This window comes from Canis aureus, chromosome 24 (assembly GCF_053574225.1).
Source record: "Canis aureus isolate CA01 chromosome 24, VMU_Caureus_v.1.0, whole genome shotgun sequence".
NCBI classification, from domain to species: Eukaryota; Metazoa; Chordata; class Mammalia; order Carnivora; family Canidae; genus Canis; species Canis aureus.
Window position 1 is genome coordinate 7,980,419 of NC_135634.1, and position 22,693 is coordinate 8,003,111.

At 40.1% G+C, this 22,693-nt stretch overlaps 1 protein-coding gene across 29 annotated transcripts in view; it reads left to right on the top strand.

Annotated features, from left to right (window-relative positions):
- STARD13 (StAR related lipid transfer domain containing 13) overlaps nucleotides 1-22,693 on the top strand; it is a 514,444-nt gene that overhangs the window by 423,745 nt on the left and 68,006 nt on the right. The window contains exon 1 of one of the 29 annotated variants that reach the window (XM_077868130.1): nucleotides 12,352-12,430. The exons of the other annotated variants lie outside the window; for them this stretch is intronic. Within the exon in view, the coding sequence (XP_077724256.1) occupies nucleotides 12,367-12,430 (64 nt within the window). The 5' untranslated portion in view covers nucleotides 12,352-12,366. Of the gene's footprint in view, nucleotides 1-12,351; nucleotides 12,431-22,693 lie in introns of those variants that run through there. 29 annotated transcript variants of the gene reach the window in all.

A 22,693-nucleotide genomic window follows, 5' to 3' on the forward strand; every position in this document is an offset into this window, starting at 1 on the left:
ATCTCTACACCCAAGGTGGGCCTCAAACCTGTGACTCCAAGATCAAGAGCTATATGCTCCACTGACTGAGCCAGCCAGATGGCCTAGTAATGATACCATTTATAGGTCCATTGCAGTAATCCATCCATCCATCTGTTCATCCACCCATTCAACAAATATTGACTGGGCACCTGCTGAGCTCCAAACCCAATTTAGGCAGTAGAGAAACATCAGTAAGCAAAACATAGTTTCCTGCCTTCAGGGAGCTTATATTCTAGTAGGAAAGACAGACAAAAAACAACATAAATAAATAAACAATGTTTATTTTAGTGACAATGGATGAAGACAATGACTAAAACAGGGAAAGGTGATATGAATGTGAGCTGGGAGGGATTAAACTTTGCAAAGAGGTACCCAAGGAAGGCTTCTTGGAGAAGGAACTTGAGTGAGGACTTACAATGATTGAAGGGTTCCTGGATGTCTGAGGCAAGAGTGTGTCCAACAGCAGAAGCAGAAAAGGCAGAGGCTCTGCTGCAGGGTGAGCCGAAGGTCCTCATGAGTTGACTGTCCAGTTGAGCCGGGGCTGTGAAAGAGGAAGACAGAGAGAAGCTATTTCAATGAAAGCATCCCTCCCTGACTGGTGGGTTGGGTTAATAAAGAGTAAGATAACGATGACGTGGGGGAGTTTTACATTGAATGATGTAGATTGATATATTTACTGCTAAAACAGCTTTTGTAGGATGGTCTCGATCTCATCAAAGGAAGAGGTGAAGTCACCTATGAGTAAGTAGCCTGGGATTAGGGCTGGGAATTGAAACCAGGGGCAAAGTTGTTATTTTTTTGTTTTGTTTTGTTTTTCTCTTTTCTTTTCTTTTTCTCTCCTCTCTTCTCCTCTCCTCTCCTCTCCTCTCCTCTCCTCTCCTCTCCTCTCCTCCTCTCCTCTCCTTTTCTTTCCTTCACAAAGTTTTAGATTAGCTGCCAAGAGGGATAGGAAAAGGACCTACTGGACATAAGTATGAGGAATGATGAGTGGTGTTTGTAGCTTAACTCTGGCATTGTCTGTTCAGCAAACATGTATTAGCACTTACTGTGTGAGTAACACTGTGCTGAACGCTGAGCATGCAGAAGTGGAGCATGCTTACTGACAGAGAAGAAAGAGAACATTAGTAAATATATAAAGTCTGTTCCTTTATCAGACTGGAGAACAAGATAGCATAAATATTTAACTTCTCACAGCAAGCGGAGTTATGATACAAATAAATTTTCTTGGACTGATTCTTAAGAGGTCTATTTAAAAAAACAAAAACAAAAAACCAAACCTTTCTCTCTCCTTTTGTATAGAGTTAACTCCATTAGAGCCTAACAGCTGTGTTCTTCGGTAATTGGCCCTGCCTAAGTCCGTTTGTAGGACTGAGTTTCCAAACAGTGTGCTCTCAGGTGCCTCACATTGGATGTGGGCATACTCTGACTGGGTTAAAGATCTGCTGAAGATCCTCCTCCCCTCAGTCCTTGGGCTGGCTGAGCAGGGCCTGGGGCAGACAAAAGCCTCCTCTGATGACCTTGGGCATCTGGCAGCGTAGTAGTTTATTCCGTGTGTAGTACAAATACAATGTCGGCCATGCTGTGGAAGAGGTTGGGAAGCATGCTACCAGATATGGTCCTACAGCATCCCCACTCTATACTCATGTTCCCTAGTGTAGCGGCCCCACACTTCTTCAAATGTATGGTCCTGTCAGCAATACGATCTTGAGCAGTGCTTCCCGTGGAGTTGTTTGCATTTTATAAGTTATACACACATTCCACTACCATTAACTGTCCCAAGTCATAAGGACCAAAGTTCATCAACAAGCACTTCTATCCCTATTTCAAATAATCTTTCTTCTGGACAATTTTTAATTATTCTAACTGACTTCTTGTCTGGTCTATATATATTTTCATTGTTTTTACCTTGTAGATGTGACTATTATGGTGCTAGGGGTAGGGAAATTTCAGTTTTGTCACTTCCTGTTGACTGTTTCCACTAATTAATATCTTCTGTTTGTGGTATCACAATAGGAATCTTTTTAAGTTGCTTCTCCATTTTGTGAGGATCAGTTTATTTAAAAGTAAGCAATGTATTCCTCATACCTTCTCAATCAGGTATGTATAGACTTCAGTACATCATGATACTTGGCAGTACAAAAATGGACATGTATGTGGGATAGCTAAGGCCAGCCCTCTATACTATACAACTGGTTCTGATCTTCACCCCCAGATAAACTACACACCACTGTGCAGGTGTGTAGTTTAAGTGAGAGGACCATGTATCAAATCCTGACATTGAATACTGGCATAACTATTTATTTGTTAAAATATCTAAATTACTGGGGCACCTGGATAGCTCAATTGGTTAAGCAGCCAACTCTTGGTTTCAGCTCAGCTCCTGATCTCGGAGTCATGGGATCTGGGCCCTATGCTCAGTGGGGAGTCTGCTTGAGGATTCTCTCCCTCTCCCTCTGGCCCTACTTCCACTTGTGTGCTCTCACTCTCTCAAATAAATAGATCTTTAAGAAAAATACTTAAATATTTAGAGTAAACACAGATAGAAATTTCTAATACACTCTTCTGCATGAGGTTTTTGAGACCATTGCCCTCACTTCCCTCCTTAACCTAATAATAAAAGCTGTTACTCTGTGCTTCTCATCTGCCAACCACAGTACAGATATCATCATCCCATTTCATCCTCACCATCACCCTTTGAAGCAGGGTTTTTATCTCCATTTTACAGATGAGAAAACTGAGGAGGTTTAGAGAGCTTCCTTAACTTGTCCAAAGTGGCACTGCTTGTAAGAAATAGATTTGAAACACCAGCTCTTTCAGTCTTAATTACTGCCTTCCTTCTCTTAGAGTCTGGGGTAATTTTCATACTTGTGTCTAAAGAACTTAGTCCCCCCAAATACAGAATTTTGAGTTCTCAGAACACTCTTTACAATAATACTATTGTGGGTGCTGCAAGTCTGCTTCCCACCTTAAATTGTAGCCCACGATGCCTGGTTTGTATCCATGCCACGAATCTAGTTGCTATGGCATCCCTCATATTAGGAAAATATTTGTCAGCTCCAGGTGGCTGAAACACCAGGCAGGCTTACTGATAGTTCGGTGAATACAAATAACAATTTAGTGGGTCATGGGGTACTATGCTGAGTGCAAAAACATGGTCTCCAGGGATTTTGATGAGGTAGGCCAGGGATTTACACAGTGTATTCCTATTGCTACAAGCTTCAACTTTAGTCAGCTGGGTTACAAAGAGTGGCCAAATCTGCAGAGATCAAATAGGAGGTTACTGAAATAGCAGTTCTTGCTGTGGGGGAACATATACCGCATTAGAATAAATGAATGTGTTGACCCACTAGAATTAAGTTGCCTTATCCAAAGTGATGGCACAATTAAGCATTTTAATTGTTGGTCATCGATTTAAATCATCTCTTTCATCAGAATGTATTCTTCTTCAACATGATTACATCCAGATAGTGTTCTCTTCCAGTAAGAAGGGAAGAACAAAGGAAAATAAATAAAACAGTTTACTAGAATCTCATAAAAGTTCTTGCACAAGAAGTAAGGAAGCATGGGAAAATATGAGTTCTTTTATAAAAACAACTTTTTCCTTCAAGTCACTACAAGATTGCAGTTCACATAATATATTGGTATGTGTATGTGTTTATACAAGAGGGGGCTATATTCCCAGGACAAATGTGAATCAAAGTCCTTATAGTAGCTCTGGTCATTTTTTAAGATGACTAACAGCATGCATAATTTCCTTTTTAAAAAGTAGTTTATCATTCATTTATCATTAAAATAATAATAATAATAACCCATTTTCACTTTCCCCAAAAGAAGCCCAGATCTGGGTATTGAGAACCATTTTTTTTCCATCTTAATTCTTCACAATTTTGAATTTGTCCTACATTCTGCCCCAAACTAACAAAACATTATAGACTTGAAAAGTTTTCTATTAACAGCCAGATTGTATCTAGTTTATGTTAAAGCAGTTTCATTCTGTGCTAAAAAAAAAAAATATGATACTTAAATATAAATGTATTTCCAAGCCTCAAACAAATGCTGGTTAACCTATTTTATGAATTCATACCATAAAAGAATCTGCATTTACAAGATCATAAATCAGGTTTGTTTTTTAAGATTCAGCCAAAACACTTTCTTACAGTGAAAAGGCTAGTCTCCTTAGTAAACTGGATGTCATAACTGAATATTTCCAAAATAAAGTATTAACGAGCCCTCCATATTTAAATTCAGATTTCTTTACAAAAATTCATTTGACATACAATTTTAAGGTAATACCTGGTTTTACAAGTGAAGTATATTTATGGTTCAAAAGTCATTAAATTTTTATTTATTTACTTATCTATCCAGTTATTAGGCATGGGCTGTGTTCATTGCCCCATTCCTGTGGCTTTTCTGCTGAGTTGAGTTCATTGAATGTTAAGTCCAGACTGAGGCAAGAAGGGCTAGCGTGTTTCTGCGTGCGTTCTTGCTTCTACCAAGCAAGAATTCTTTCTTTTTCCCTGAATAAGTGAAAAGAAGCTCTAAAAATCTTTGAGGTCTCTGGGATAATTCTGGACTACTTACTAATAGAAAAAAACAACAACATAAAAACCTCAGCTGAAAGGAACTTTTTGCTTCAGTTCTGGCGGGGGGGTGGGGGGGAGCATAATCCTATTAAATTTAGTAATCAGGCCCCAGTTGAGATTCTGACTGGCTTGATAATCACCATGGAGCCATCGAGTACTTAGCTGGTAGATAGCTAAATTTAATTAACAGTACAGATTGCTGGATAAACGTCCCCATTCATTTTACTGATCTATGCCCATAGTCTCCCCTGCACCCTCCCACCCCCACCCCTACCGAGCTAGGGTCCTCTCTGGGTTTTCTTGTCTTCCCACCGCAAGCTCTGTGTAGTGGCAGAGGACACCCTACAGCAGGAGGACTTTGAGCTGCACCACATCCTGAAGAGTGGAAGGCTCAGGCTCAGAAGAATCTGGGTGTTCACGCCAACACTGTCACTGTTTGCACGCTTTCTTATTGCTCCTATCCAAAATAGGGGAGGTGTGAGGTCATAGGGTAAGGACTTGGTGCTATGCTTTGTCTGGATTATGCCCCACAACCACACTGTTACTACACTGCCCTCACTTTACTGTTCCCCACCTCTTCCACAAGGAATCAAGACCTTTGAAAAACTACTGCCTGATGATTCAACTTTTTCTCCTTGTTCATATCACTAACAACCATCATTTTCATCAGAGGTTAAGCACTGCCTCTGTTGACCTCTATTTCTATCCCCTATTTTGTCTGGTGCCATGGTGACATCCACGTTTAATGGCTGATTAAGGTATGAAAAGAATAAATGGGGAAATTATGTGAGTGAATTTTTTTCTCTCTTTAGTTGCTTATTTATAATTTATGCCCGATCTTCTTGGCAAAAAGATGTGGAAATGCTTTGCTTTCTTTTTCTATGTATTCCCGTATGGTTATGAGTGAGGACTAGAATGGAAGCGGAAGCCCTTGGTATGACGATAGAATCACTCTGGTGTGACCTTGGCACCTTATTTGACCTCCCTGAGCCTTAGTTTCCTCCATAAACTGGGGAAAATAATACCTTTTTAGAAGTTGTTATGAGGATGAAATGAGTCATTTTGTATGAAAGCCTAACACATTTAGCTTCATGCCTAGCACATAATATTAACGATGACAGTGCAGATGCTTTCTAGTGGAATAGTTAAATGGCATGTTAGAGAATTAAAACAGGAATCAAATGGACTTTTTGGGCTCTGCAAGCCTTCCTTGTGCAATTTATATCAGGGAGAACATTCCTGAATGTGCTTTCAGAACAAACAAACAAACCAAAAAACCCTGCAGTATTCTAGTGATGATATTTATTTCTAGGGAAATGAATTCCATAACAAGTGTACATGAATATGATTAATAAATTAAAGAATAAAGGAAGCAAATTTACCAATATACTGTTTTAGCCACTAAGGAGCTTATTCCCTATTTAGTAAATATTCCTGTTACAGCAAATGTTTATCCTTAGTCAAACTACAAAATGCCTAAAGCTTCCACATGGTCTAGAATTTTTTTTTCCTTTTCCGTAATCATTATTTAGTAAATTGCCGACAAACTTTACCTGCTATGTGCCTGACACTGTCAGGTGCTGTGGAAACTGCTGGAACAAAGAAGGACTCCAGTTCACAGATTCCTATAACTTGATTTCAGAGAAAGCAGTCCAAAGCCATAAGCACCAAGGGCCAGATTGCCTGGCTCATTTGCAGGCTGAGTGCAGTATGAGGTCATTTACCCAGACATTTTAATAACTGTCTTACAATAACTGGCTGCCTTAAAAAAATGCACTTTTATTCATCTCCTTCCAGTCAGAATCCTGTCTTCTTGTCTTTATTAGAATTGGATTACAAAACAGAGAGTGATCAGAAATGTTGCATTTAAGAATAAAATTGAAAAAAAGGAGTAAGTTGGGGATGATGTCCAGGACAAAGACACAGCAGCTGACACTGTGGTTTCTCGGGATGTTTCTCTTGGTATGTCAGAGACCACAATATGAAATCATATAAACCATTTGGATTAGAGCTCATCAACAATGCTTTCCTAGCAACAAAGTGTAGACTGACCTTAACTTTCCTACAACATTCCTATGGGTTTCTTGGATTCGGTTAGCATGGGTGTGGCCCTTGTCTCCAATGGTGTACCCAGAACATAGGTACTAGGTACGGTTTATCTTCTTTGAAGTCCTGTGACATTGTTCCAAAATGGCATTGGTCTTACTGATTTCAGATCCTGTCAACATAACATTTTATCTTTCAAATCACAGGATTTTAGAGCATTAAAAGACTCTAAGAGAGCCTTCACTTTGCTGGCAAGGAGCCCGGGATCAGGGAGGTTAAAGTACTGTGCAAGGTCACACAGCTAACTGGTCACTTTGATGGTTTCACTGAGCATCTCTTGACTCTCCTTTGGAGCAACAGATTGTTCTGTAAAAGCCTCTGCCCTCTACAGGCTCTCTTCCCCGCCACCCCTCCCCCATTGCTAATATATACATTTCTTTCCTAAAAAAAAATTTTAAAGGAATATGTGTAAACCTCTTGGTAACAGCAATAGATGGACTGTGACCAAGCAAATATTTTGGTTAAATGAAATTAAAAAGTATTCAGAAATGACTTCACATACTATCTAATAACCCAATGGGGCCAATCATCAAAGCTTCCCTGAGAAAAATACACCTAAAAAGCTGAAAATCGTGTGGGCAGGGTTTGTTTTTTTTTGTTTTTTTTTTTTTTTGTTTTGTTTTTTTTTATCATAGTGACTTCACTTTACCTATTTGTATCATAACTTATTAAAATAAGTATACCTTTGAAATTGTTCACAAAGTTCCAAAGTCTTTTTGTAAACGTGAGTTTCTTAGTGTTGAAACTTCATCAGCTAACAGTCCTTTCTCTGCATTCCTAACAGGTGTGAATAGAGGTGACTGTACGATCAAAGTTCAGTTCCCCTTTTCTCTTTTTCATGTTAGAAGCCACTGGGTTTTAGGTATGATCCTAGTCATTTGTGTGTGAGGAGAAGTTGTTTTATTATTCCTACTGATTTCAGTACTAAGGCAGTGAAGTCATGTTGTTTTGCCAAAAGCTGCTCACCCTCTCCATGGTATTAGCAATGCATTTTGTGCCTGTTTGGAAGGTTTGATGTGCTGTTTCCCATTGAAGATTGTATTTAAATGAGCATTGGGACATGTTGGGAGAACAGTCTGAGGGGTAAAATAAAAATACTCTAGGAAAAAAATGCATAGGAGTAACACTGCTTTTTTTGGTTTGTTTTGAATTCTTGGATTTTTTTTTTTAAGAATATGTAATTTATATTGGCTAAATTGAAAAATAGGTGCATTGTTTCAACTGCATGCCCTTTATTTTTGGTCTATCACAGTGGTGGTACTAAAAGCCACTGGCTTAAAAACATTTAGAGTTTTGCTTTCATGGCTATCTCAGTAAATCCTTAAGATATTTTTGAAATAAACCAGGTTCAGGGCAAAATAAAGCCCAAACAGGCATTCATTAACCATAATGAACTTTAGCCAAATATTTATTCATCAGTTAATGTGAACTTGCTAGCTGATCACATGGTACCTAATACAGTGAGAAGGTTGTTTTTCCCCAGAGGGGTTAGGAAGCTAAATTTTAAAATAACATAAATCTAGAATTAGGTTTGGGATCATCTTTTTTGCAATAGTAGTTTAAAAGATTTAAAGTGGGGGTACCTGGGTGGCTCAGTGGTTGAGCGTCTGCCTTCGGCTCAGGTTGTGATCTCGGGGTCCTGGGAGCCTGCTTTTTCCCTCTGCCTGTGTCTCTGCCATTCTCTCTCTCTCTCTCTCTCTCTCTCTGTCTCTCATAAATAAATAAGTAAGTAAATAAATAAATAAATAAATAAATAAATAAAATATATAAAGAAGAAAAAAAAAACTGATTTAAAGTAGATTCAAGGTGAAGGTAAGGTGAGACCTAAGGTCACACATTTCCATCAGTGACTTTTATTAAACTCCTGCTAGAAATCCAGAATACCCAGGACAGGAAGTCAGGGGTGCAGAGAACCATCTTGTGGATGGGAGACTGACTGAGCCAAGCAAAAAGAATGTATTTAGAAAGGTGAAATAGAGAAATGTGTCAAAGTTTCTGATTTGAGAAATAGCTATAAACTGGGACTGTCCATAATAAGGACATCAATATACAGCATGGAAAGGGGAACACCAGGTTTCTGCTTTGTTAGAAGGAGGTTCATATACAGCAGCCAGATCACTAAATAGAGTCCTGAAGTACTAGTGCTAGATTAACCTTATGGGCACCAGCCAGCATTTGTTTAGGTACTCTGACAAGATGACTTATTTTTGGAGTCCATCTTCCCTTTCTTTTCTCCCTTCCTTTTCTCATTCCTCCCTCCATTCCTTCCCTCTTTCCTTCTTGCCACCTCCCTCTCTTCTTTCCCTCCTTCTTCCTTCCTTCCATTCTCACTTCTTCCTTGCTTCTTTCTTCTAACTAGCCATTTAATATAGTTTCAGAAGATACAGCCACCTTGGAGATTTCAAAAAATTTATAAATGAACCTACCATCACTTCTTGTAAATATACAAAAGGATTTTTTAAAATTTTGGCTTGTAAACCTTGTGATGTTTTTTCAAGCTATCCCTGATGTTACTTTTAGACAATAAAAAGAAAGGAAATGAAATATTTTTAAGTGATAAAAAGAAACATAAATACAAGGTGTGGAATTATTATTGACTTGCCCCAATAGACACTAAGTTCCAATATCTAGTTCCAAGTCACAATTACTAGTCACAATTACTTTAAAAAGGAAACATCAAATGCCACTTTGTAGTCCTTAGCCTAGAAATCAATGTTAGCCTGAAAATAAATATAAACATATAAGGGATTTGTGGGTTGTGTTATCAAGGCAAAGTGTCCTACCATTTGTCATTTTCACAGAATAGTCTGACAGTGCAAGAAGTTTCTTCATGAAGAGAACCCCAAGCAAAGAGACCCAGTCACCAGTCAGTATCCCCCCCTGGGGGATCTGCCAATAAAGTCTGAATAACCCCAAACTCTTTTTGAAACATACTTGATTCTCTAAAACTGATGAGCTTTGAAATAAACCTATTCAGTCAACTGAGATGGCCTTCATTTTCAGGGGCAGGGGTGAGAGGGCTGGAATTGAATCTTTTTCCAAAGAAACTGTTTCACAATGTATCCTGGTGTGGTGTGTATTGAAAGTTGGATGACTTCCATGGAAACAAAAGTGGACCTGAAAAGCAAGAGCTTTGAGTAATATTTAGAGGAGGCTGAGTGTGTGCGTGCGTGTATATATGTGCAATAGCAAAGGACCCTCGGAAATTTTTCTCAGAATTAACTCTCTGTGTGCACTTTGATTTTTCGTGTGCATATTCTTATGACTCATTCAACATTCATTATTCCATAAGCATTGGCTATATGCCTACTTCTTCCTGGGCAGAAGGTGGCCATTGCAGAGATTCAACATCAAATAAGGCAGAAGTCCCTGTCCTCAAAGTGTTACAATGTCAGCCAACTAAAAGTTTGTTTCCCATTCACACTGGGACAAGATGCCCTGCTCCAGATCTAGGCCTACTGATCCCTGCCACCACAATATGCAGCTTCTGAGGTTCTGAGGTCACCTGGGCATTGGTGCAACCACTTATGGATAGAGAAGGAGAAGAGGAGGTAGATCACAGGCAGGTCCACTAACATACTTTTGCACAGAACTTCTCCCCATGGCCTACCTACAAGGGTGGCTGGCAATCATAGGTCACCCGCGAGTCTGTAAAATACATACTTACTGCCCCTCCACAGTATTACTTATAAAAACCCTAATTAAAAAAATTATCATAGTAAAAATACCCTTTTATTAAAAACTGACCTGGAAAGCTAAGACTCAGGTACTATATCCAATTTATTAATATTAATGACAAATAAGGATGCCAGTCTCAGTAAAATAGATGCCCATCTGACCACGTATTTTTAATTAGCTCCCAGATTTGCCCAGATTTTTGCATGAATATGAGATTGATGAATATGCTTCTTGTTTCTTTTACCCACTATCCTCTCCAAAGTTGCACATAAGCTGTGGAAAGGGGAAGAGTGGAAGTCGGGGTAAATCAACTCTTAAATAATGCACAAGTCAGATCAATACTGTAATATAGTAATAATTATCCCCTAAAAAAGAAAAATCATTAAGAGTTGACAGTCCTCAGCAATTCACTCTCTAAGATGGACAGATTGGAACTCTTGTCTCCCTTCTGCCTGCCTTCCAGGCTGCCCCCTCCCTCCCCAGGCCCCTTATCACACACCCCCAGGCCAAGGTTCCTACAGAAGGGGAAGTTTAGCCACAGGCTGAAAGGACAGGAAGTGACTCATGGTTCCCCTAGGGGTCAGGTGAGTGGGTAGTGAGGAAGGCTGGGAAAGAGAATTCCAGATTAGAAAAGTAGCCCAGATGGGAGAGTGGCCAGGGCTGGAATTCCAGAAATGACAATGACATCAGCAAGAGTGATACTCCCCCACTTTCCCAGACAAGGATCTCAAAGCTCTGCTGTGAATTGTCCCCCATCTATTTTCACAGCACAGTTGGGGACAAATAGTTATCGATATGAAGCCTAAGAAGAATGGTTGTAAATCCCTGAAGTGGAGTTTCAGAGAGGAAGTTTCTGGCAGAATTTATTACAATTTAGTACAAACTGGGTTTTGCTAATAGAAACCATTATGTCAAACAGAATTTCAAAACCCAGAATTCAATAAACTGAGGACTGGATTTTTTGTTTGTTTGTTTGTTTGGGGATTATTCAAATACTCTAAGTTTGATGATACCATTATTGTGTTAGGAAATAAATGAGGTTGCAGAATATCTAAATAATATACTGTTTAAACTATAAGTAGAGGGATCCCTGGGTGGCGCAGCGGTTTGGCGCCTGCCTTTGGCCCGGGGCACGATCCTGGAGACCCGGGATCGAATCCCACGTCGGGCTCCCGGTGCATGGAGCCTGCTTCTCCCTCTGCCTGTGTCTCTGCCTCTCTCTCTCTCTCTGTGACTATCATAAATAAATAAAAATTAAAAAAATTTAAAAAAAAATAAAAAATAAACTATAAGTAGAAACCACACTTGACAAAGAAGACAGGAGTAAAATTTGAACAAGTTTATGCACATGGGCTCAGTAGTACCTGCGTGGTACTATGAGGTCACTCTGCACCAGGAGGGACAAAGTCCTATAGAAACATCATCTTTGCTATTTGTAGTCAACTTCAGAATGATTCAAAACTGTATTTATCTTCTTAAACGGCACATAAGAAAAGATTTGGAAATTTCAAACCAAAGATTAACCATTGGAATCATAATGTAACTCTTGAGCTGGTTCTTTATGGGTAGAGAGTTCTCTTTGCTACTGAAAGACCCTGTTGATAACGTAAGTGGAACATCCACCTTACATTTCAGTTATATTTAGGGGTTTGATACATTAGAAAATGTGTGGCTCTTTCTCTTCCAAATGGAATGCTTTCTCCCTGAGACTTTATTTTGAGGCTGTGATGCAGATCCATGGTGTTCCTTTTTAATGTGAATGAAAACAATGAGCAAAGGAAGTGTGGAGGTTTGGAATTTTCGCTGATGCTTCACAGGTCACTGGGGAGCAGTGAGGTTCTTCTCCACTCTTAGTGGCCGGAAGCATTAGAGAGGACTATTTTTTACTCCTTGCTCTAAATTTCTTTGAGCCTCTGTACTGGAAGCTTTCTCAGTTTGCCACGCGAACGTAAATCAAGCCCTTTGGTTGGTGCAGGATATGCGAAGACAGTGCCAGTGGAGGCAAACAGGAGAGCAGAGTAAAGCGAAGATCCCAGTGCCGGGTAAGTCCTGGGCTGGAAGGACACAAAGGGTGCAAAGGAGTGACAGGGCGAGCCTTTATTACCTGGGTGGCAGGAGCAGGTGGTCTTCCCAGGACGGACTTTGTAGAGAAGGTAAAACTAGAGCTGAGAGTTACAGAAATAGGAGCCAAAAGAAGAATTAGCTAGTCAGAGGAAGTGGGAGGAAGTCATGCTGCACATAGGCAAAGTACCTACGGGGAACAGCAGGCTGGAGTGGTGTGAGCTGGCAGTTCTAGGGAACCACGAATTGTTCAGTGCCTCTGGTCTCCAGGGCATTGTTGCCAGCTGAGACACAGACAGACATGCCAAGAACCCACACAGAACTCAAGAGTTGTATGCTGTTCCCCAGACGTTGGGATTTTACTATAGGGCCATCTGAGAGTCATGATGGATTTTTAGAGCGAGTGATGAAGTCTGGGTTCCATCTCTGAGGCCACCTTTGCAGGATGTTGGATGCGTTCCTGAATAAAATGCACAAATTGCCATCAGAACATAGGCTCTCCTGCTACTTTATGGGTATGTATTTAAGGAGGTCTTTGTTTCTAAGCCAGCACTTTATGTCGCTGAGCAGAGACTCTGCCCCCATCCTGTGATCTTACGCCCAGCCGACAGTCCAGTTTCCATTGCCTGTGTGTCTGTCTCTCTCATGCATTCCAGTGAGACTCCGGGCCCAACTTTGTGTCACTGTAGCTCAAGTGCAGTTGGGATTGCCTGAACACATTTTCTAGAGTTCAGGAAGGTTGTTATTAAACAGTAATAACAAGTCACCTCTCAAAAAATGAGATTTTTCTTGTAAATGTACAGCCAAGCCTCTGTGGCCTCACAGAATGTCCTGCAGTGGAAGAAGCCAGAGGACAGTGCCTCCCCTTGGAGCCCCAGTTTTCTTAGAATTTGGGGGAAGGTTTTATTGTTTTAAAACAAGTGTGGGCATGTTATGTTCTTCCTCTCTATGAGTGGAAGTGTCAGATAAACCCACCGGGGGTATCTATTTTCTTCTGCCATTGGAGTGCATCATTGGAAAAAACTGTGCAAAGTACTCATTTTAGTCAATAATGATAGCTCCAATTTTTAAGTGCCTGCTCCTTGTCAATTCACAGAGTTCATTTTGTTCAGCAAATGTAAACACAAAGTGAAGTCCAAAGCCCTTTGCCAGAGGCCAGGATTGCAGCAGTGAACTTTTGAAATGGCCTTGCTTGTTGTTGAGTTTCTGTTAGCATCCTTACAGTATATGTGACATTATGTACATTTTGCAGTTGGGAAACTGAGACCTTAAGATGAAACAGAGACTTCAAGGTGCAGCACAGTTTGCCCAGGGACCCCTCCAGTAAGCCCATACTCCGTGCAGGCTCTCCACTGCCACACTGCCTTTCTGAGAGTTTTTGGTCTCAGCCTGTTGTTCCTTTCCCTTATCTGTTCCTGCCTTCCTTTTATCCATTAAAGACATTCATTGCTTTCCACCGGGTCTGTCTACTTTCCTAGCTCTAGAAATGAAACAAGGCCTAGCAGTCAGCAGCAGACTTGTTTGTGTGTTAATTATTAACAGTGGCCTTAACAGCCACAACCATTACAAACCTGTATTGAGCCCCTACTGTTTACAAACTCACTCTGCTCAGACTGTACATCTATAAATAGATGGGATTCATGGTTACATATGACAGGTCAAATAACAATCCAAGATGGCCAGAAATCATGGAGTAGTGAAGACCATAAGTGTTAGAAATGTTCAGGGAAGGCTTCTTGGAAGAGGTGCCCAACAAACTATTCTTCAAGGAAGGAGAACCTCTAAGCAGAGTAAAGAGGACAGCCTTCTAGCAGACCCTACTAAATCTAGTGGCCAAAAAGAAGTCACCCCAGTATGTTACACATTTTCCCCCGGCTCCTGAAAGCCAAAGTCAGCACAGCTGAATGTGGTGATGGTTCAAGAGAGGCATTAATGTACCTAATTAAAAGCTGACCCACTTCCCCAGGGGTGTCATCAAGGGCTAGCTGGGGGGCTGTGATTGGGGTAGCCTGGGGGAGTTAGGTTTTGTCCGGGGCATATCCAGGGAGATCTTGGGTGGTCCAGACTGAATGAGGACTCAAATCTGTTTTTGAGGAGACCTAACCATTTTTACTCATCAGCAGAACTACCCTCTCCCTCCCAGAGTCTTCCAGATTCAAAGTGACTCTGGACCAAATCTAACTTCCCAACACTATTCCAAATCCACATCTGGAAGGCCTCTAAGCTGCGTGAGATTTCATGTCCTTGATTTGTTACTGACTGAGACTAGGGCTGGCACTCAGCCCACGCTCTGCCCCAGGAATAGTAGCACCAGACTTCTGAAACAGAGTGGAACAGAAAGCTATGAAAACCCAGCATGTGCCCCTCAGCCTCCTTCAGTGAAGCCAGGAAAGGGGGAAGAAAGCAGGAGAGCGTTTTCAGGGGGCAGAGGTGTCTTCGCTAGAGACCTCTGCACAGCACTCATCTGGAGGTCCTGTTCTGCTTGGGGATTAATGCCGAGCAAGGACAGTGGAAGATGGCCATCCAAGAGCTACGTCCAGCTTCTCTGCAGTTCGGCAGATGCTGCGCACACGTGGGTTTCCAAGTGCTCCAAACTCTAGAGATGCCAAAAATGAGCCAGGCAACCTCTGTCCTTGAAGAGCTTATGGTCTCATGGGGAGACAGATGTGTAACAGAGACATTTTAGGCTAATTTTGTAAGGATTATAAGAGATTACAAAAGTGCAGAGACGAGCAGGCTAACCTGAGATTCAGGAGATGAGGTCTTAGCTAATCTTGCTAGAAGACAAATGAAAGTAAGTCAGGAGAACAAGAAGTAGGAGGAACATGATAGACGAAGGGAGGAAACAGCGTAGGATGAGAAACAGCACCATGGGACTGGTGAGCCCCAGCTCTTCTGCACAACTGGGCCTGCTGTGGGCTGTCAGCCCTGGAAGCAGGCAGAGGCTGGCCGAGGCCGCGAGAGTGGGCTGCTACTTCATTCTGTAGGTGACAGGGAGGCACAAAGGAGTCTTAAGCGGAATGAGCTGGCTTACGTTGTGGGGAGATACAGAAGGCAAGAACTGAAGGGCCAAGATCCTTTAGGAGGTCTGTTGCAATAGGTCCTAGGGATGTGAAGAGGCTCTCCACCAAGTCAGAGGGAATGCGGGTTGGGAGAACAGGAGTTTGAAAAATGCACTTGAGAGAGAGAGATTCAGCAGGTCTTGGGACTGTGTTGTGAAAATATGGGGATGCGGGAGGGGGAGGAGTCTAAGAAGACCTCCAGGTGTCAGTCTTAGAACTGTGTTCCATTCATCCATTTATTTAACCAGATGCTTGTCAAATAATAGAGTGTCGTCCAAGACAATGTTCTTTAGCTAGAAGGGGATTGTGAAGTTAGTTAGTGGGTATACCCAGCGATTTTTTAAGAACTATTTTTTTTTAAGATTTAGTTATTTATTCATGAAAGACACAGAGAGAGAAGCAGAGACACAGGCAGAGGGAGGAGCAGGCTCCCTGGGGGAAGCCCGATGTGGGACTGGATCCCAGGACTCTGGGATCACGTCCTGAGCCAAAGGCAGACACTCAACCACTGAGCCACCCAGGTGCCCCAACCCAGTGATTTTTAATAAAAGAAAACAAATCAGAAAAGAACATGTCAGGTGGCATGGCATATATGTATAAAGTCTAAGGATGGTTTTGTGAAACTTTGTTTCAGTCCCTGTGTGTGTGTACACCTGCAAGTGTATGCATGTTAATAACTATATGATGTGTATTTCTTACTAAAGATAGTGGCCAAAACATTTGAAAGTCCTGTGATAATCATTTCCTGGTTGTGTCTGATTATTCTTAAGTATGAATAGGTCCCAGTGGTTTGATTATCTTTAAAAGGGAGGATAATTCCTTTGTGAGAAAACAGGAAAATCTTTTCTCGTTAATTTTTCAAGATCAAATCTTTCAGTCATCTGTACCCTTGGGATTCCCAAGGATTCCAGGCAGAGGGAAGGGAAAGGGGATCAGAGCCAGCAGAAATGACTCTTCCTGTCAGGGCGGGGACAACATCAAATGTCCTGCCTGTCAGAAAGCACAGGCACTGCTGCGCAGAGGTATCTGGGGACTTGTCTCCCAGAGGTGAAATCACTAGAAGAATAGTGTTACCTTATTTTGTTTTTAATTAATTATCTATTTGAAAGTGTGTGTGTGTGCACATGCACCTGTGAGTATGCAGGGTGGGGGAGGGGCAGAAGGAGAGGGAGAGAGAGTCTCATGGAGACTCTGCACCAAGCACAGAGCCTGACCTGGGGCTCGATCTCAGGACTCTGAGATCATGACCTGAACCAAAACCAAGACTCGGACGCTTAACTGACCGAGCCACCCAGGTGCCCCTTAACTTTTTTTTCATATAGGGCTTTATAGTTTGCAAGCTACTTCCACAATATATATTTCCATGTTTACAATAGCTTGGGGAGTTTCGAGAGGCCTGAATATCTAAAAAAACATTTTAAGTGTTTATTGACCCAAAAATATGTAAAGCCGTAAATATTTTTCTTTTCCTATAGTCATTCACTCTTTCAGCCAACATTCATTTGCAAGACTCTGGGCTAAGAATTGGACATGCAAAGATGCAACCTGTTTTCCAATCTGGTGGTGTGTACCTGCAATGTCATAATTTCAGAGAATACAAAAATCTGCATATTTATTTCAGGATATTTTCAGTTTTACCCATGACGTGTTAACAGAATGTATGTGCACCTGTGTATATATATATAGTGTGTGTGTGTGTGCATGTGTGTGTATATAAGTGTTTCAGAGAGAGAGAGAGAGAGAGAGAGATCATTGATCTTTTTAAGCTCCAAAATCAAAAATTGATTGCTCACAGGGAACAGGCAGGAAAAAGCTAGCCCTTTTATAAACCTAGTACATAAAGTTTTCTCCTTGAGCTAAATGTGAATACCTTAGTGGTAGAATAAGTGAATCGGAGAAAGTAATGAAAGCAACATAGTCTCCACAAATAAAGCACCTATGTAACAATATTTTCCTTCTAGGGAGTTCCCATGACTCTGACTTCTATCTAAAAACCCCAAGTTTCTTAACTTGAGTTAGTCTAGGCAAGGCAAACTTCATCTCAATTAAACACACACACACACACACACACAGAGTTGACCCTTGAATAACACAGGCTTAAACTGTACAGATCCACTCATGTGTGGATTTTTTTTTTTTTTGGATACAGTATAGTACTGTAACTGTATCTTCATTATGGTTTTCTTAATAACATTTTCTTTTTCCTAGCTTATTTTGTTGTAGGATTGCAAGATATAATATGACATATTCAAAATGTGTGTTAATCAGCTGTTTATGTTATTAGTAAAGTTTTTGAAAAGTCAAAAATTTCAACTGTGCAGGGTGTCAGTTCCCTTAATTCCCACATCAGTCCAGGGTCAACTCTGTGTGTGTGTGTGTGTGTGTGTGTGTGTGTGTGTGAATATGTTCTAACTGTTCCTTGTATTGGAAAAACAAAAATTCAAAGAAGACTGCTTTCTAAATTTTTTGTTAGCATTAGGTATAATTTGAGCAGTCATGAAATGTTAATTATGATCATTTAAGTATAACAGCCAAATATTTCTTTGCTTTTAAATGTAAATGACTTGAAATATCTTAATGGTATTTCTGTTATTTTCCTAATTGCCTTCTCACAAGGTAGAGCCTTGAATACACACCTTTGATGTTTTTAATAGTGGGAATGACCTTGACAGGAAGCCTCTCTGGGAGACTCTTGACCTCTTGGGGTCAATGACCTGGGGATCCACTTTAACCCTCAACTTTTCCCAGTCATTACTCCACAGGAAGCCCATATCCCTTGCTAACAATTTACTTATTTGCCCACTTTTTTTCTCATAACATGGAAAAATAATCTTCTGAAGGCATTTCCTTAATGAAGCCTACACATCTGATACAGATTTCTTTCCCAAGGTTCTGATGTGTTTGTTATGTTTAAACACATCTTTGCCCTTGAGATCCTCCCATATCAAACAAGTTATTGCTAATGTTTTACTTATTAACTGGTAAGCACATCATAAACTATAATTACCAGACTGTCTTTCCTAACCTGGTGTTGATATCCTAAAAGAAACAGCCTGTGGAGGCCCTTAGTTCCATTTTCAAAGTCACATTTCATTTATGACTCTCATTACATCTTGTTAAACAGCACTGTATTGTGTGAAGCATGGCTTCCTGCGATACAGCATCATTTAACAAAAAGAATATAATGCAATCTTCCACAGAGTGTAAAAAATGAAATGCCTATTAGATTCCTGTCATAAGAAGGATCTAGATGTAGAGGATGGGGCTGTGTTTGGCCCCAAAGCCCTCCTGCAGGCACAAATGAAGGAGCATAAGCTTCTATTCCAGAAAAATGCCGATTCACAGGAATCTCGGCTTCAAAAGCAGTTGGTGGGCAGAAGAGGGATTGCTATGGACAGAACCATTTAGCCAACCACCTTCTGCCTCAAATCTCATCTCACCTGCTAAATTTGTCCCAGTCACTTTACCAGAAATGCCCCTCTTGCTCTGAGCCCTGTAGGACCTTGTCCTACTCTGGGAGCCTTTTGCTTTTTTTGGGATTAGTGATTCCTGGATATGTCTTTGTCCTCCCTGCTTGGCTTAGAGACCTGCAGGGTAGGACCCTACTCCCTGCAGCTGGGCGGGCATTCCTCTACAGTGCCTAACCGCAAGCTTTTCAAATCCTGGGCACCCCGTATATATCTACTGAATAAATCAGTAACATGAATGCCTTCTATTTCTTTTTTATTTTTAATGTTTTTTTTAAACATTTTATTTATTTATTCATGAGACGGGGTTGGGGGCAGAGACACAGGCAGAGGGAGAAGCAGGCTCCATGCAGGGGGCCTGATGTAGGACTCGATCCCAGGACTCCAGGATCATGCCCTGGGCCAAAGGCAGGCACTAAACCTCTGAGCCACTCAGGGATCCCCAGTGCCTTCTATTTCTGAAGGTCAAATGAAAAAGCTAAGTGGAGAGCATCAGAAGCCATTGGAACCACTATTTCCTATTGTAGGACATGAACAATAAGCACCTCTACTGTGCTAGTAGCCAATGTGGCTAACAAGTCATTTCATCCTTACAACAATGCTCTAAAGTAGATGCTGTTATTTATTCCCATTTTATAGATAAGGAAACTGAGGCATACTGAAGTTAACCTAAGGCCATGATGGTAATTAGAGGTAGAGCTACGATGTGAACTCAGACCTTTCTTCTAACACTTTATGCCCTTTTATAGCCCCTATAACAGTCTGCATATGCCCTCACTGAAATAAAGGGACGTCTTCTAAACAAATCGACAGGCTCTTTTTAAAAAGTTAAATCATAAAACAGTATACGTATTCAACAAAAGAAGAACGAATTTTATTTAATAGGTATGCCATTAGTTAAGAGCAAAATGAGATTAGAATGTATCTTCATTTTAAACTCCCTTTTAAAGCAATAACATTAACCTGGCACAAAAAATAAATATGTTTTATTCTAAAGAGATGCACTCTCAGTGGATTTGCTAGTCTTCGAAATTTGGGTCACCTTTTGCTTTTATATAAAGGATTGGGGGAGTCATGCAGACTCCAAATACTCATCTAGTCAGCAAAACAAGATGGGGAGTTTTTTCTCTATTTGGTCTAGTATATTTGTTTTGGTTTGTTTTGTTTTGTAAGTGTAACTGAAACTTTAGCAACACCCTTTAGAAAATAACAGTTTATGACATAAAGTTTTGAAATGCATCTTTGAAATTATCTAAATACATATGCAGGAGGTCAAAGACAAGTGGGACAGCTGTTCCATGAAATCTCCACTTTCCAAATACCAAGAATGAAGAGGTGGGAACATGGTCCAGGATCTAACCTTAACTTTGAACTTCCTGACTTGTGTTAGTTTAAGACATCCCTGTAGCATCATTTAAACATAGTTCTGGTATATGAATAAACTTCCACTTGGAATTTCCTTTTTGAAGTCTGCTGAGAATATAAATTAAAACCATATGAGATGGGTCTTAATCCAGAATGTAAAATAACATGAGAAATGTCAACCCAGAAGTACTCCCTGAAATATATTCACCAGGATGCACGTTCTGACGAAATTCTTTATTTGGAGTGAAAGCCTCCAGAGAACTGAATTTATTATTTTTAACTCATGATTATGACATCTGAATTGATAAAAGAAGATGCTTTTTAAAGTAAGGGCAGTCAGAATGTTTTTCAGCCATCTAGAATGATTGAAAAGGAAATCAGTTGGCTTGGAAAGAGGTTCAAAAGGCATGGTCAGGTAGAAATGCAGATTATAATTTTATTTAAAGATTATGTAAAATATGTAGTATATTTAGCCTGGATACACATACACATCTTCATACTAAAAAAAATGAGAGACTGTTTGACACCAAAATATTAATCAATATCTAGATGAGAGAATTGTGATGATTTTTCTTTTCTTTCTTTTTTTTCTTCCTTGTCTTTCATTCAGATGTTCCAAATCTTAGATTTAGATTTTGCTACTTTTCTGTTAGATTTCGTTTAAGAGGGGATTTTTGGTCACTTTTGTATCTTATTCAAATCTGTTCATAAGGGAAATAACCCTTTTATACCTGAATTCAGTGAGTATTTGGGCAAGCATCTTAGTCAAGGCCATATTATTGACTATAATTAATAAAAATTATTATATGCCCAGAGCCAGTCAGGTAATTAAATTACATTTATGTTTTATGAGGTAGAACTGCCTGAACCTCCATTTAGAAGTGCTTGTGTGTTTGAATGACACATTCTTCTGTCATTTCCTACTGTGCTCTTAAAATTTGAAGTTTAAGGTTTGGGATAATAATCATTAGGCTCAGAGTTCTTTAAAATTAGAAGTTATTTACTATACATAGTAAACTATTCAAGATTTTAAAACTTTATTATGTTTAAAACTTTTAAAACTCTTTACAGTTTATATAAGTTTTTAAAAAGTCTGTTTGATTGCATTTGTGGTATATTTACGGGATGCCTCAGTTGACTTTAATATATCAATATGCTGTGTGGTTGGACAGTCATTAATGTATCAGTGTGTCTGTGTACAAGTTGTTTCCCACTCCTTCAGTCTGAATCTTAATCCCTTCTTTCCCAAATCAGTAAAGCTACTTCAGTGACCTAATCTGTTTTAAATTGCTTTCCGTAGGAGATTTGTAATGTCAGTGTCTACTAATGATTTGCTAAATAAAAATCCCAGTGCTTAAAGAGCAAGCCTCTGAGCTCAGTGGTCACTTTGGCTTTGAAGAACATGGAGAAAAAAAATGAATCCATAGCCGAACACCTAATAAAAACATAATTTCTTGAATCTGGCCCTGATTTTCTGAGACAAGTGAAGTATGTTTAGAAAATCATTCACAGAAAGAGTGCCATTGTAGGCAGATAGAAAACATTCCAGAAAACTGGCAAAGGCACTTTGAAAAGTTCTCAGTAAGTATTTTATCCCAGTGAATATTTTCTGATAAATATCTAAAAATTAAAAGTACACACATGCATACATTATCAAGTTTTTCTATGCAATCATAATAAAATTACCCTTGAGTTGTACACATCTTTTCTTGGGATTAAGTGAAGCAAACACTAGTTTCAATTGATCCAGGTATTACAACTGCTGAGAAATTCAATGCACAAAGTCTTGAATGGGGAATCAATAGCTTTGGTACCATGCCAACCCTATGAGGAGTGAAAGACTTGAAAAGGATCTATAGGGTTCTTGGAGTTATTTTATCAGGACGGTTTCCATGCCCCTTCTGATGCCTGCATGGTAGATGTTTCCCTGGTATCATGAGAGCTTCTGGTGTAATTGGAGTATCCGGAGCTATAAGAGTTGGGCTAAGAAACTAAAATAGCAGATAAGCCTTTACAAGTATAGACATTTGGATATGTCTGAAAATAGAGAAGGGTTTGAGTCCCCAAAGACATGCAAAAAATTTTTAACATTAAAAAAAATAAAACTCCTAATGCAATATAGGATAAAAGAGTACCTGTCCAAAGCCAAGGAATCTGACTTCCTAGCCGTGGTGGAACTTGTCCAAAGCAATTATTCTTCCCCAGGCAGGAAGTTGTCATCAAGGGGTGAATATTGAAGGGGTGCATCTGATACTGCCAGTTTGGCTTGACCTTGAGGAAGTTAGAGCTTCTGCTCCTGAGATCCAACATCAAGTCAGCTCCCGGGGACTCTTGTTCTTCACCTTTCCAA